This window comes from Balaenoptera borealis (genome assembly GCF_965194805.1).
Source record: "Balaenoptera borealis genome assembly, chromosome: 13".
NCBI classification, from domain to species: Eukaryota; Metazoa; Chordata; class Mammalia; order Artiodactyla; family Balaenopteridae; genus Balaenoptera; species Balaenoptera borealis.
The window spans coordinates 60,483,551-60,500,113 of NC_138870.1; the positions used below are offsets into that span (position 1 = coordinate 60,483,551).

The window sequence follows — 16,563 nt, forward strand, 5'->3', positions numbered from 1 at the left end:
AACTTGGCACATATATTAAAAATCAAGTGACCATATGTATGAGGGTCTATTTCTGGACTCTGTTCCATTGATTTCTCCTTTCACCAGTATCTCACTGTCATCATTCGAGCAGCTTCTACTGTATCTTTAAATCAGATAGTGTGAGTCCTCCAGCTTTGTTCTTCCTCTTTGATCTTAAACTCTTTTGTTCTTTCAAATGTTATTTGGTTAAAAGTTTACATGACTTATTGAAGAATAAATCTTGTACCCTAAATATTGCTTGTACTTGGAACAATTTGACCTTCTTTGATGTATTTCTAAGTATACTTGGAAAATCTTAAGGATGACACTTGTATACAGTCATTTGTTTAAATCAAAAACTTTTTTTCTCTGGTGATGTCACTGTGGCTGTTACACAACTGGACAAGTACACTTGCTATTAATTTTATCTAGTTTCCTTGTTGGTTGAAAGTCAGAAATAGCTATCATGGTGGTAAACTGAAATTATAGAAACAGAAAACGCTGATTGTGGTCCTAAATAATTTCTGCTTTCTCCCTCTCTTAGGGATGATAGAAACGGCACAAGTGGATGAAAGGGCAAAAGGCAATGGCTCCAGTCAACCAGGAGCTGCAAGGCGAGGTGTACAAATTATTGATGATGAACCTCAAGCCCAGAGCGGTGGCGGAGGGTGCTGTTCTTCTGGATAACTGTTCACCCCTAAGGAATAAAAAAACAAATAAACTGTGGATCCTTGCCCTCAACACGAAGACTGCCATATTCCAAGTCACATTATTTTACCAATGGAATTAGAGAGTTAACAGTATTTTAAATTACGTTTATAACACTGCAGAGACCTTAAGTGCTAAACTTAGTGGGGTTCGTGACCAGAGAATTGGCATTTTCTACACATGTTAACAAAGCAATTACCAATGGCCTTTTTACATATTTTTTTTCTTTAACAAGGAGTAATATGCATGTAGAAAAGACCTACTTAAAGGCTTCATTTATATTCTTTTAAATCAGATCTTTATTTAATAACTTATATATGTTGTTGGAATGGTATACATTTTTGCAGTCCTTTGTATTTTGTGGTAGTTTGAATTGTATCACTTCTAAAGAGCAAACTGTTTTTGTTTTCTTTTTTTTTTAAATTAGCAGATACCTGAAGTACTATTTTTGCAGGGTTTGCACAGGCCCCTAACTGTTTACTACACTTTGATATAATCTATATTCATCCTGTATGCTGAGCTGATAAAATACATTGTAAATTACATATTAAATATTTTATCTGCTTTTACAAGCGCAAGGTGCAAAAATATATACAGTAGTCTCATTGATGACTGTAAAGTGAATTAACATTTGGTGATAATGTCTAAGCTTTTTGACTCTGATCATAGCTCCCCTTCACTTTTGTCTTAACTTGAAAAGTGGCGTGTTTAAATTTTCTCATATACTTTACTTGAATTATTGCTGTTGTCACATTTTTTGCCTCTAAATCCATCTAATAATTGAGCAACAGCATTTGCCTTTTGGTTTGGGGGGTTTTTTTTTTTTTGTTCTTTTGTGCGGTTTTTTTTTTTTGTTGTTCTTTTGTGCGGTTTTTTTTTTTGTTTATTTTTTGTTTTCTGGTTTTTTTGTTTGGATAAAAGAGATGACTTCTGCTGATTTTGCTTTAGAATGGTTACCTTAGAAGTATTTGAGTGGAGCATGCTGAGTTTCACTGCTGCAAGGCTTTAGTTTTCTCTTAGGCTTTATGTGAGATGGACTCGTTGGTATGAGAAGAGAGGAAGAAGTCCCAGATAGTAGCCACTCACCAAGACTCATTCATACAGCATGTTAGTGGTAGTTTCTCCTCCACAGGCAGCACTTTTAGATCCATTGTGAGCAAGCTGTTTCTGGTCACTGCTTGCCGGAGATGAACACAGAAAGCTTTGTTTCATTTTATAAGAGCTATCCTTCTGAGTTTCTTTGAAGGGAAACATTTCATGTAATGAAGTTATAGCGAACACTGGAAAGATTTATTATAAAATTATATTCTTGTATACTTTGTAAATTAGTCTCTCACTAAGTTTTTTTTTTTTTTTTTCTTTAAGCATAGGGCTGATAGAATAGAATCAGGCACTGCTCATAGAAGGAACACAAATTGTGGAAATTAACAAATTGTTCTTGTTCTAATATATATATTTTTCCATTTCTGTCATGCTTGGAAGACTAGTAAATGTTATGTCTAAGATAAAATGGAATGGTCCCTGGATTTACTTCTTATAAGATGCAATAGTATACAATAAAGTTGTTAGCATGAGCAATTAAAAGAATATAATGAGGTTATAGTTACTAAAGAAGTAACTTTCCCAGATGGGTTAAAGTTGAATAAATTGACACCTTGATGTTATGATATTAGAATTTTAACTTAGTATTAAGTATTCTATAAGGCCTCATTTTACCTTCCTTAATTATTGTCCTTGTCAGACTCAACACACTGCTTCTCCACTCTGTGTGTTTAGGGAGGGCGGGGTGGAAAGAGTCTTCAGGAAGATAAGCTAAAATTGTCTGTGTAGTCTCTTGGTTTCCTGTAAAGTTACTGTTTATGCAGGAGGTGGAGGGAGGCAGGGGAAATCATGAGTACAGATAAAAGAAAAAATTGTTTTTGGCTTCCTGGTTCTTTCAGTGGTAGTAAAGAAAGCCTTGCCATTTCTACTGTTGTAGATGGGAAAGAAGCTCTTCTCCACTGGAGTGAAGTATTTTTTTAAAACTAATTAGACATGAAATTGAGCTTTATTCCAAAAAATAAAATCATAAAGCCTGATAATTGGAGAGTTGTACTCTCGATTTTTGACCCTATATTAATGATATAAAGTCCAGATAGAAACCTCTGCTCCAGAGTTGCCAGATAATTATTGGTATGGTACAACCACTCTCGATGTTTTTTTGTTTGTTTTTTTCTTTACTCTTCTTTGGTTTCTATGTACCTTTCTTAACCTCAAGCATTTCATTCTTCTTTTTTTAACCTGTTATTTAAACTAATTCAGTAGCAACAATAGATAATATGGTATACCTGACCTTGCTCTGAAGCCTAGAAGGTCTTTAGATAGGAATAGGGTGAAAGGGTAATGAAAGAGGACCAATCAGTTGCAGCATGTATACAAAGGAAAGATAAAAAAATGATAAACCAAGGCTGAGGAAGTTTTTCTGATACTTTCTTCACCTTTCTAATACCTATCTTTTGTGTTCCTGTCCTTATAATTGTGCTATTAGGAAGAAGACACAAGTTATCGTGTTGTGTATTAAAAGTAGTAGGTAGGTAGAACCAATATATTTTTCAACTAGTAAGTGTATACTCTTCGTATATATAATTAAAAATTGGTTTAAGATAGTCATTAAAAAGGTATCTGAATATTTAAAGTATACAGTCACTGTTTCTGTAATGATGATGGGTATTCTGCTTCTTGTTTTGCATTGTGACTATAGAGGAAGATTATTGTTTTTAAAAATGTATATTGCAACAATTTGGGGGTAAACAGTAATCTGAAAAGAAACAAGCATCACGTTATCATATGAAATATGAGTGTTTGAATTTCTTTTGTTCTGGGGTTATCTCCTGAAAATAGTCTAAAGCTATGGCTGTTACAGCTAAATTGAAATCTTTTAAAAAATATTAGCCATATATTATTAGTGATTACTTTTTATTTGGCATTAAAATAACAGAAGAATGATATTTCATTTTTAGATTTTCAGTAAGCAAAAGTAAAATTTGAGAAATAGAGAAGGAGGGTAGTAAGAAGTAGAATGAAAGGTAGATAGGAAATTCTACAACCTGACAATTTTTAAAATCATTTTAAAAACTACATTACTTTTATCAGATGGTTTCTAAATAAGGCAAGTTATGCATTGTGCCAAATATTTAGAACATTAAAAAAATGAATTGTTATACTGTTTCTTTTAATACATAATTTGCAATTTTCTATATTATAAATGCTACCAGGGGTCTAGATAATTGATCTTATATTATTTTCAGATAATGTAACTTGCATTTATAATTACTACTTACGTCTAGAAGGGTTTGACTTGTGCCTTTGACTTTGGAAATTTATCTTTTGACTTCTGTTTGCCATTATAGTTTTCACAGTCTTTTTTTTTATATAGATACAGTGTGACAAAGAGGGAATACATAATTTGTGACCATTTAAAATGTTGAGATCTTCTAGAAAAGGGTGTAGATAGTAATGACCAGCAAGAGCCTTACAGTAATTTCTAAAGATATAGAGACTAAGTAGATCCTTAAGTATTCTTTTCTAAATTATAAAATGCATTACCTAGACTTTAATAATTAAAAACTGGGATTCATTGAACATAACACATTTATTTGATTTCATAATAGGCATTGATTCTAGTAAATTGCTGTTCTGTAGTTTTTTATCAACCAAACAGTAATATATTTGGTGTTGTGGACTAAAATTCATGCTACACATACGTCTGACTTTGATGGCTTTTCCCTTTTCAAGAAAACAAATTAATTACAATTCTGAGCAAACTTTCCTAAATGTAAATATTTTAGTATTAATCATATGTAACGAAAAAAATTTAGAAATACTCTTAAGAGTTTCCAATTTTAAGCAAAAATACTTTGCTTCTAAACAAATATCAGTTTGATAGATCTTTAGCACTGCTTGGGCTATCTGGGATTTATATATCATCTCTTTTCTAAGGAAGCTGAGTGTGCTTTTGAGTGTTAACCTTTCTGCAGAAGATAATGAACATGGCATGTTACATGGCCCACCCAGAAAGAATCTTATCTTAAAGCATCTTGTCCTCTCCAGAATACTGCACATATTTCCAAGTACATTGCATTAAAGCCAGAGGATGAGCCTGCCTACTTAAATGAACTTTATTCCCACCGTATCAGTTCTCACTTTGATTTTGATACTTCCTGGCAACTGAATCATTTCTTTATTATCAAATACTCAAGAAAAAGCTAATATGATTTCCTTAAATTTGAACTTATGTAGAGCAATGAGACAAAGGTGAGGGACAGCAGGGATAAAGTATGATGATGTTGAAAAGCAGAACAGTGGTATTTGCTAAACTGTATCTTCAGTGGTAGCAAGCTCCTTTAAGGAAACCATCATATGTAGTACTTCCTAGAAGTATAAATTTCCTCAGTTTGTGTTTAATTACCTAAGTAAGACTATATTCTAGGAAAAAATTAAAAATACAGATTATTATAGAGGTGCCCCTGGTGTACACCCTCCCAAATGGTAACTATTGCTCTATAGTGTATACTCTTCAATCACCTTTTCTTTATGCACTTATATACATATATATTGACCTATAGAAATACATAATTTTGTGCATTTAAAATTTTTACATAAATTGTGTCTTATTATGCATATGTTTTGCAACTTGCTTTTTTTCTTACCAATATGTCTAGGAGCTCTTATGTGAATATATACACTTTCATTTCTCCCAAATCTCTTTGGGTGTATTTTGCCTTTTTATATAACTTCTGATTCTCCATAAAACCTTCCCCAGGGACTTCCCTGGCTGTCCAGTGGTTAGGACTCCATGCTCCCAAGGCAGGGGGCATGGGTTCGATCCTTGGTGGGGGAACTGGGGTCCCACATGCCACGTGGCCTAAAAGAAAAAAAAAAAAAAAAAAAGCTTCCCCAAAGGAATCTGGTCAATTAGGTGGAGTTCACTGGAATCATAGAATTTAAATGCCAGCCGGTGCTTACCTTAGACAGAGCCAGGGTCTCTTTTAAGCATGTGAATCAGGAAATAAGAAAGGCATCTGCCTACAATTCATTTGAAATATTTTACTTTTGGCCCCCTGTTGACTGATTAATATATAAAATTCAGGAATTTAGCATATTTTTCTTTATTCAGAATAGGTTTTTACTTGAGGGAAGAAGGAAAAAGAGGGACGGTATAGTTGATAGGAAAAGAGGACAGGGCAAACTAAAACGAGTCTTTATACAACTTCGAGCAGTTACATAACACAAGATTTCATGCTACCAAAAATTAAGACTTGTTTGATCTGTGCCTTTAACATATAATAAAAAGTGAAAGTCCCTCTTCAGATGTCTCCCCACCATCTCACATCCCTCTTTAGAGGGATTATTAACAATTTGGTATGTGTCTGTATCTCTTATATATAAATGTTTTAATTTATATTTGGCCTTTATAAAATTTCAATTCCCTGAAAGCAATTTCTACCCTATGTCAAATTCTGTCCTCAGTCAACTGACCAACTTGCCAAGAACAAACCTGAATCATACCTTTTTTAAAATTTAATTAATTTAATTAATTAATTTATTTTTGGCTGTGTTGGGTCTTCGTTGCTGCACGCGGGCTTTCTCTAGTTGTGGCGAGCGGGAGCTACTCTTCATTGAGGTGCGCAGGCTTCTCGTTGTGGTGGCTCTCTTGTTGTGGAGCATGGGCTCTAGGCGCGTGGGCTTCAGTAGTTGTGGCTCGTGGGCCCTAGGGCGCAGGCTCAGTAGTTGTGGTGCACGGGCTTAGTTGCTCCACGGCATGTGGGAGCTTCCCGGACCAGGGCCAGAACCCGTGTCCCCTGCATTGGCAGGCAGATTCTTAACCACTGCACCACCAGGGAAGCCCAGAATCATACCTTTTTAAAGAAAGTTAAATCAGTGGTGACATTTCTTGAACTAGAAGTTAACTACCTGACTCTTAAGATGTTTTATGTTTATCGTAAATTAAGCTTAAGGAGTAACTGTAGCATTCTGGGGAAGTCAAAACAAAATTTCGGTTTCTGCCCCCTGTGGAAACGGTGCTGGGAAGAAGGGGTGAGCAAGTCCAAAGTCCTTGATACCCATGTAATTCTGGGTTGGCTCATTGGCATATTTTCCTGCTTGGGGAGCATTGCAGTGTCCTCAGCAATTACTTGGTGAGTACTTCTCTGCACTGTCAAGGCTATAGCTTAGCATGTGAGTGCTGTGACACAAATGTATGTGCTCCAGAACAACAAATTTATTCATATTTGACTTTTAATGAAAATAAGTCAGAAAGCAAGTTAAGCACAGGTTTACATGATTTTGTTAATTGTTTCCATATGGTATTTTTTAAAATTTAAAAGATGTTCTGCTAATCATGACTGTTCTATCAATTTCATTCATTAATTGAGTGCCCAGAGCATACACGGGGGAACCAGACTTCCTTTACAGTGAGAGCTTGGAGATGGGGAACTGATTACCATTGCCCACAGTCTAGGATGTAGATGGTTTATCTGTGGATATGAGGTCAGCCAAACACACATGTTCACATTCTACCATTGCTCATAGTCTAGGATGTAGATAGTTTATCTGTGGGTATGAGGTCAGCCAAACACACATGTTCACATTCTGTATTTGATCACATAGATATGTACCAGTCAAACTTTTCAGGTGCAGTAATTAGAATGACAGTAGTTGAAGTTGATAGTGAATTTGACGTAAGGCTGACCAGACTGATTTTGAGTATTGCAAAATAATACATTTTCAAGCCAGATTAAAATAGAATAACTTGTTTTCTAGCCTCAAGTGGCAATTAAATGATCCTCAAGTCCAAATTGCTTTTCCAAATTTTGTTGTAGCACTGAAGAAACAGATGCCTTTTGCTTGTTTACATGGCTGCTTTTTTTTTAATCTAGAAAAAAATGCATTTAAAAAAGCAACTGTATTTTCTTCTTTGCCTTTGACAGATGTTGCCTTGTTGCCAGATAGTAACCCAGGACACAATCCATTTCTGAGTCATAGTAGGCTCATTTGGGGAGTGTAACATGATAAAATATGTATTTCTAAAGGCGCTTTCCAATTTGAGAGTATGGGTCGCCTTTTTCCTACCTGAAATTGAAGATATAGGCCAGAAAGATAGCTTAATGAATATCAGGATTTCCTAATCATCTTTCCAGTGCCTTTTAAGAATATTTTTGATATTACAGTGTATTTTTAAAGTTAAATTATCCAGGTCCCTTCTTGGTCCTTTTGGGAAGAAAATAGAGGGAAATCATTGTTTTTTTTAAAAAAACTATTCCATGAACCAGTTATCAAGAAGTAACTTCTATTCATCTGCATTAATTCATCTGCACTAATTCACAAAAGGTGAATACTTTTAATGATCTAGTGACAGCTCTTCAAAATGTAAAAAGCCTGTAAAGGAAAAACTATATAGTAAGAACAAGGTGCTTTGAGGACTTTTGGCTGTCTCCTGGGTGACAAAGTTATTCCTCTTGTCCAAAAACTATACAATGTAAGCTCCCCCCTCCCCATATTGAATCCCATATTGCTGTTTTTAAACCTGGAAATGTTCTTTAGCTGAAGAAGTGGCATTTAGTAGTTCCTCCCTGTCAAAGATCTTAAGGCCAACAGTAGTGGCACAAGAAATTTATTTATTAAGGACATAATCCTGGATGAACTTTATTGAAGATTGTCAGGTATGGCATTGTTAATTTAGTGAGAACCTATCTTTCGTATGTTGCCTTGAGGTTGACATTTGACAGTCCTAATTCCTCAACATTTGGTTCACTGCTTTGCCAGAACTACAGCTGTGCTGCTGCCTCTTCCAATCAAAAATTAAAAAAATTAACGATGTAGAATTGTTTACAAAATAATCACCATATATAAGCAGTTCTCATCTATGGAATGTTTAACAAGGTTATAATTCTAAAATAAGGGGGTGGGGGAGGGGGAATTTCCTTAAATGCAGAACTAAGAGCTAAAGTTCAAGATTTGTGGTGTTGATTGAGAGCTTCATTCAATCTGGTAAGTGATTTTTATTTGTCTTTTTCTATAAACAGTGAATGCTAGGAATATGGGTGAGTTTAATTAGAGAAATAAAATTTGGCAAGGTTTGTGATTCAGAATATTAAAAACCAAGAATGCAAAAATAGCCATTTAAAAACATACTATCAAAGAATCACAGTATTTGTAGCAGTGCTTAAAAAAGGGGTGGGGGGGAGAAAAAGCAGCTCTAAGCCAAGTTCTTTTTTTTTTTTTTTTTTAAAAGCTTGTATTTAATAATAATACCGACATGTGGGGATGTTCTTAGCCTAATAATGACTTATGCTGACAATATTTAAAGTCAGTTTTAACATTATTAGGGAAGACTGAGATTGGTTCTACGACCTTTAGTTACCAAGACTAACTAATATCTTTTTTCAGAGTCAGGTCTTCCCTGCACCCGAATTACAGTCTTTCTCTGTGATCATTAAATTACACAGAAGCTTCCAGCTGCTTGGCATTTCTGTGATGAATTCTCAATTCTTCATATGCCACAAGTTTTGCTAATGCTGTTCTTGAATTTTCTTACCATCTTTGCCTTCCTTTTTTGTTGTTGGTGTTTGTGGTGGTGGTGGGTTTTTTTTGAAGCTGATCATGGCACTGCCTGTTATCTTTCGGAAACACTTGAACTAGAGAACTTTAGCTATGTACCACCATTTTTGCCCTAATGTTGAAAACTGGGTAGAAGTTAGTGTCCCCAAATTCTTAATTTCTGTTAGAAAATTTTTTAATGTTTTCAGCTTCTTCAGTATTTCAAGGTAATTTAGCTGTTTTTGTTTTCTGGTTACTTTGCAATTAAAACTTGCACATGCCAGTTATTTATAATTAATTCAGTACATTTAATGGGATATTTAAAGCAAACCACTACACTTACTATATTAAGTCAAGTGAATTTTTATGCTATTTTAATGTACATACCAAGAAATGCTAAAAGGAAACTTTGCATGTGCCTGATGGGGCACCCCAACTCAGAATTAAACAGCGAATGGACAGGAAAAGAGGCAAAAGGTAAAATAAACTTGAGTCATAATCTCAGGTTGTCACTTACACTGATTAGCTTTGTAGATGGACATTTATGTACAGGCATACCTTGTTTCAGTGAGTTTTTGCTTTATTGCACTTCGAAGATTTTTTTTTTTTTTACAAATTGGAGTTTGTGGCAACCCTGTGACAAGCAAGTCTATCAGCGCCATTTTTCCAACAGCATTTGCTCACTTTGTGTCTGTGTGTCACATTTTGGTGATTCTCATGATATTTCAAGCTTTTTCATTATTATTGTATTTGTTATGGTGATCTAGGATCAGTGATCTTTGATTTTACTATTGACATTTTTTGGTGTCTTTTATTTTTGAATTTTATTTTATTTATTTTTATACAGCAGGTTCTTATTAGTTATCCATTTAATACATATTAGTGAATATATGTCAATCCCAATCTCCCAATTCATTCCACCACCACCTCACCCCACTCCACTTCCCCGATTAGTGTCCACACGTTTGTTCTCTACATCTCTATTTCTCTACGTCTCTATTTCTGCCTTGCAAACCGGTTCATCTGTACCATTTTTCTAGATTCCACATATATGTGTTTGGTGTATTTTAAAATTAAGGTGTGTACTTTTTTTTTTAGACATAATGCTATTGCTCACTTCATAGACTACAGTATGGCATAAACATAACTTTTATATACACTGGGAAACCAGAAAATTTGTGCGACTTGCTTTATTGCCATATTTGCTTTATTTTGGTGGTCTGGAATGGAACCTGCAATATCTCCAAGGTATGCCTGTATTTAGGCAAATAAGAAATAATTAAAACTAATTGCACTTATTTTATTTGAGTGATGTGGTCAGAATTCATATCCTGGTCTTACGAACTCATTGGTTAGACCTCCAGATCTCAGTTACCTGTCTTTAATGGTCTTTGATGGTAATCTTAAAATACTAGCACGTTTGAAAACGTATGCCTTTTTTTTTTTTTTTTGACATTTTGAAAAATTAATTTATTTTTTGGTTGCATTGGGTCTTCGTTGCTGAGCGTGGGCTTTCTCTAGTTTTGTTGAGTGGGGGCTACTCTTCATTGCGGTGCACGGCTTCTCATTGCGGTGGCTTCTCTTGTTGCAGAGCACGGGCTTCTAGGCACGCGGGCTCAGTAGTTGTGGCTCGTGGGCTCTAGAGCTCAGGCTCAGTAGTTGTGGCGCACGGGCTTAGCTGCTCCGAAGCATGTGGGATCTTCCCAGACCAGGGATCGAACCCGTCTACCCTGCATTGGCAGGCGGATTCTTAACCACTGCGCCACCAGGGAAGTCCTTTTTAACATCGTTATTGGAGTATAATTGCTTTACAATGTTGTGTTAGTTTCTGCTGTATAACAAAGTGAATCAGCTATACATATACATATATCCCCATATCCCCTCCCTCTTGCGTCTCCCTCCCACCCTCCCTATCCCACCCCTCTAGGTGGTCACAAAGCACCGAGCTGATCTCCCTGTGCTATGTGGCTGCTTCCCACTAGCTATCTATTTTACATTTGGTAGTGTATATATGTCCATGCCACTCTCTCACTTCACCCCAGCTTACCCTTTCCCCTTCCCGTGTCCTCAAGTCCATCCTCTACGTCTGCGTCTTTATTCTTGTCCTGCCCCTAGGTTTGTCAGAACCAATTTTTTTTTTAGATTCCTTGTATATGTGTTAGCATACGGTATTTGTTTTTCTCTTTCTGACTTCACTCTGTATGACAGACTCTAGGTCCATCCACCTCACTACAGATAACTCAATTTCTTTCTTTCTTTTTATTTATTTATTTATTATTATTATTTTTTTGAATTTTATTTATTTTTTTATACATCAGGTTCTTATTAGTCATCAGTTTTATCCACATCAGTGTATACATGTCAATCCCAATCACCCAATTCATCACAGCACCACCTCCGCCACCACTTTCCCCCCTTGGTGTCCATACGTTTGTTATCTACATCTGTGTCTCAATTTCTGCCCTGCAGACCGGTTCATCTGTACCATTTTTCTAGGTTCCACATATATGCGTTAATATACGATATTTGTTTTTCTCTTTCTGACTTACTTCACTCTGTATGACTGTCTCTAGATCCATCCACGTCTCAACAAATGACTCAATTTCATTCCTTTTTATGGCTGAATAATACTCCGTTGTATATATGTACCACATCTTCTTTATCCATTCATCTGTCGATGGGCATTTAGGTTGCTTCCAGGACCTGGCTATTGTAAATAGTGCTGCAATGAGCATTGGGATGCATATGTCTTTTTGAATTAAGGTTTTCTCTGGGTATATGCCCAGTAGTGGGATTGCTGGATCATATGGTAATTCTATTTTTAGTTTTTTAAGGAACTTCCATACTGTTCTCCATAGTGGCTGTATCAGTTTACATTCCCATCAACAGTGCAAGAGGATTCCCTTTTCTCCACACCCTCTCCAGCATTTGTTGTTTGTAGATTTTCTGATGATGCCCATTCTAAGTGGTGTGAGGTGATACCTCATTGTAGTTTTGATTTGCATTTCTCTAATAACTAGTGATGTTGAGCAGCTTTTCATGTGCTTCTTGGCCATCTGTATGTCTTCTTTGGAGAAATGTCTGTTTAGGTCTTCTGCCCATTTTTGGATTGGGTTGTTTGTTTTTTTAATATTGAGCTGCATGAGCTGTTTATATATTTTAGAGATTAATCCTTTGTCAGTTGATTCGTTTGCAAATATTTTCTCCCATTCTGAGGGTTGTCTTTTCGTCTTGTTTGTAGTTTCCTTTGCTGTGCAAAAGATTTTAAGTTTCATTAAGTCCCATTTGTTTATTTTTGTTTTTTATTCCATTACTGTAGGAGGTGGATCATAAAAGATCTTGCTGTGATTTATGTTAAAGAGTATTCTTCCTATGTCTTCCTCTAAGAGTTTTATAGTGTCCGGTCTTATATTTAGGTCTCTAATCCATTTTGAGTTTATTTTTGTGTATGGTGTTAGGGAGTGTTCTAATTTCATTCTTTTACATGTAGCTGTCCAGTTTTCCCAGCACCACTTATTGAAGAGACTGTCTTTTCTCCATTGTTTATCCTTGCCTCCTTTGTCATGGATTACTTGACCATAGGTGTGTAGGTTTATCTCTGGGCTTTCTTTTTTTTTTTTTTTTTACATCTTTATTGGAGTATAATTGCTTTACAATGGTGTGTTAGTTTCTGCTTTATAACAAAGTGAATCAGCTATACGTATACATATATCCCCATATCCCCTCCCTCTTGCATCTCCCTCCCACCCTCCCTGTCCCACCCCTCTAGGTGGTCACAAAGCACCGAGCTGATCTCCCTTTGCTATGTGGCTGCTTCCCAGTAGCGATCGATTTTACATTTGGTAGCGTATATATGTCCATGCCACTCTCTCACTTTGTCCCAGCTTACCTTCCCCATCCCCGTGTCCTCAAGTCCTTTCTCTACATCTGTGTCTTTAATCCTGTCCTGCCCCTAGGTTCTTCATAAATTTTTTTTTTTTTGGATTCCATATATATGTGTTAGCATACGGTATTTGTTTTTCCCTTTCTGACTTACTTTACTCTGTATGACAGACTCTAGGTCCATCCACCTCACTACAAATAACTCAGTTTTGTTTCTTTTTATAGCTGAGTAATGTTCCATTGTATATATGTGCCACATCTTCTTTATCCATTCACCTGTCGATGTATGCCTTATTTTTTAGGAGTTGGGAGTGTGGTATATACACAGTCAATATAAGTTCCAAGGGATATAGGTCCAATATAAGATACAAGGAAGAATTAGTTATTGAAGAAGTGAAAGAACCTCACCATGAGGTTTGAAGAGAACATTAGAATTAGGCTGAGGGATAGTGTCTTATGGCCCTGGGAGGAAAATCTACAAATATTTATTCATTTTGGCTGGGCAGTTTTAAAAGCTGCTTTTTGGGAGAATTCTCTGGTTAGGATTCTGGGCTTTCACTGCCGTGGCCTAAGTTCTATCCCTGGTCGGGGAACTGACATCCTGCAAGTCTCACGGCATGGCTGAAAAAACAAAACAAAAAAACCCCACTGCTTTTTGTCTGTACCTTCCTGAATTTTCAACTTATTTCACTGTATCACACAATTGTTGCTAGCTTTACTTCACCTTATGAAAATTTAATTTGGAAGTTAGAATTTTTAACCACATTTGAAAACGGTCTGGGGAAGAAACATTTGCTTTATCAAGTGGAATTTCTGATTTGATGTAGTATTTTTAAGATGGACACATGACTGATTTATCCTTCCGATATCTAGGTAACTGGTGTAGTTTGGAAATATTTTAACAAGATCTCTAACTATAAAGTAAGAAGACTGATTTTCTTGTGTATAGAATTTAATCTGTTTCAGGCATGTAAACATCTTTGGTTTAGATCTGATTTTAAGCTTTAATGGCCATTTCCCCCTTCACATTATACGTAATGTGTATAGTTTTTTTTTGCTTTTTTTTTTTAAGTGTATAGTTTTTACATGAAATCATACATAGCTTTAGGAAAACTGTTATGGACAATGAATGAATATTATCAAGAATGTTTAAGCAAACCCGAGACTAAAATTTTTATTTTTTGCCTGCAATTTCATATGTAAATCCAAGAAAAAAACGTATAAGCTGAAAGGCTTACTTTGTTGCAAAATACATATGTGACACTTAAAAAAAATGTATTGTGGTAGGAGAAAGGCATTATATGCTATGAATGAACAGAATTGATAAATTTCTTTTTAGAAGAAAATCAGTTTTGGTTTCATTTGTGAGTGAAACCTGAAAAAAGTGGTATGAATGAATGAATGAATCAGACAGATTCAGAATATAGCAGGCGCTTCATGTTATTTTCATAATAAGGGTCAGCCATAAACCATTCTACGCAGAGCATTTTACTGGTGTTCTGAAAGGTGTACAAAATGCACCACTATAATTCATGTCCTCAAGGAACTTAAAAACCTAGGGGAAAATTATGTAACAGATGTGAGGGAATTTAGAGACGTTAAAAATGGAGGAGGAGGTAAAATTGTAGAAGATAGTACAAGGCTTAAGAGGGTCAACTGAAAGTAGTATCCTAAAACTAATAAAATCACTGGGTATAAAATTAGCCACAGAAATTAAAAGCTTTCATTCATACAATAGTCAGTTCAAAGATGTAATTGCAGAAAAGGCCCCTTTTAAAGAACAAAGGAGAGAAAATACCTAGAAATAAACAATATGCAAGACCACAAAAAGAAAACTTTATTTTTTTTTTCTGAAAAGAAAGTTGAAGCACATGAAAAGGCATATCATTCTTGGATAGGAAGACTTAACCTCATACATGCCAGTTCTTTGTAAATTATTCTATAAACTTAATGCAACCCCAAGAAAACTATCAGGATTTTCTAAAGCTAGAAAGCTGATTCCAAATTTCCTGTGAAAAAGAAGCAAGACTAGCCAAGAAAACTCTGAAAAAGCAATAAGGGCAGACTAGTCTTACAAAATATTATATTAGAGAACGCCAATAATTGAAAGAATTTGGTACTGGCATATGACTAGTCAGATCATTAGAAGAGAATAGAAAGGTCAAAAATAGACCCAGATGTGGTAATTCAGCACAGAGCAAAGATGACATTTCATTTCAGAGGGGGAGAATATGGTTTAACTCATTAAAGGCAGTAAGACACCTGGTAGCTATTTGGAAGAAAAAAAGTTGGATTCATACCTCATATTATACCAGAATGAAATCCAGTTTTAAATGTGAAACTGAAATGTTTAAAGTACTTGAAGAAATCATGGGGGAATCTTTAAAGATTTTAGTGTGGTGAAGGCCTTTCTGAAGGCCTTTCTAAATTTGATATAAAATCCAGAAACAATAAAAAGGATAGATTTTCACCATAAATTTATAATAATGATAAATTATACACTGTATAAAATAAATTCTTCATGGCAAAAACCACTATAAGCAAAGTAAACAAAAATGACAAATATAGAAAAAGTATTTGCAAATCATGTCATGCATTGCTTAAAGAACTCCTAGAATTCAATAAGAAAAAGTTCAACAGTCCAAAAGGAAAAAGGTAAACTAAACTGAATTTTCACAGAAAAGGATACAAATGACTTAAACTGAAAAAAAAAAAAAAAAAGTTCAGCTTCACTATTAAGAGAAATACAAAATAAAACTATACTGAGAAACTAGTTTTTTAACCTATTTGAACAAGATTTTTTTAATGTTTATGAAACACTGTTATATCCTAGATATCATTGGTCAGGAGTGAGGAACAAGTATTTTTGCTGGTAGAGATGTAAATTGGAACAACCACTGAGGATGGTATTCTGGATTTACTCACTCAACCACCAATTTACCTTCCTAGTCAGAGAAGCTGGGAAATAAATACATTTCCCAGATTTTTTTGTGCGCAGCTAGCATTCTGGAAGCTAATTAGGTTTGCTCAGTTAAATGTTATATGCATGATTTGAAAAGAGAAATGAGGCAAAGGCCATCTTCTTGAGGTTTTTGTATGTTGCAGGGTTGTGGGAAACATGTTTCCATGCAGCAGTAATTAAGTGTCCATCCTCCAACTTCCTGGATACGGAGGAGTAGTGGTGGTGGCAGCAGCTTCTTAGTCTGACACTTTAATTCCTGGATTGTGCTATCAGATCTTTTTTCTCCAGTTTCCCAGGAATGAGAGGTTGTGGGGTGACCTCTGGCTTCCATTATGGCTCCATGTATGGCCCCAGAGACAGTAGCTCCCTTAGTGAATTGGTTCTGTATCACGGTGGGATTCATTCTGGGAGACTCAGCCTAGTTTCCTAGACCT

General features: G+C 35.4%; 1 protein-coding gene across 1 annotated transcript in view; it reads left to right on the top strand.

The window, feature by feature from the left end:
- Positions 1-15,924, top strand: part of RAB21 (RAB21, member RAS oncogene family) — a 42,705-nt gene extending 26,781 nt beyond the window's left edge. Inside the window, exon 7 of the mRNA XM_082351752.1 lies at positions 545-15,924. Within this exon, the coding sequence (XP_082207878.1) occupies positions 545-687 (143 nt within the window). The 3' untranslated portion in view covers positions 688-15,924. The remainder of the gene's footprint in view (positions 1-544) is intronic.
- The last annotated feature ends 639 nt before the right edge of the window (positions 15,925-16,563 follow it).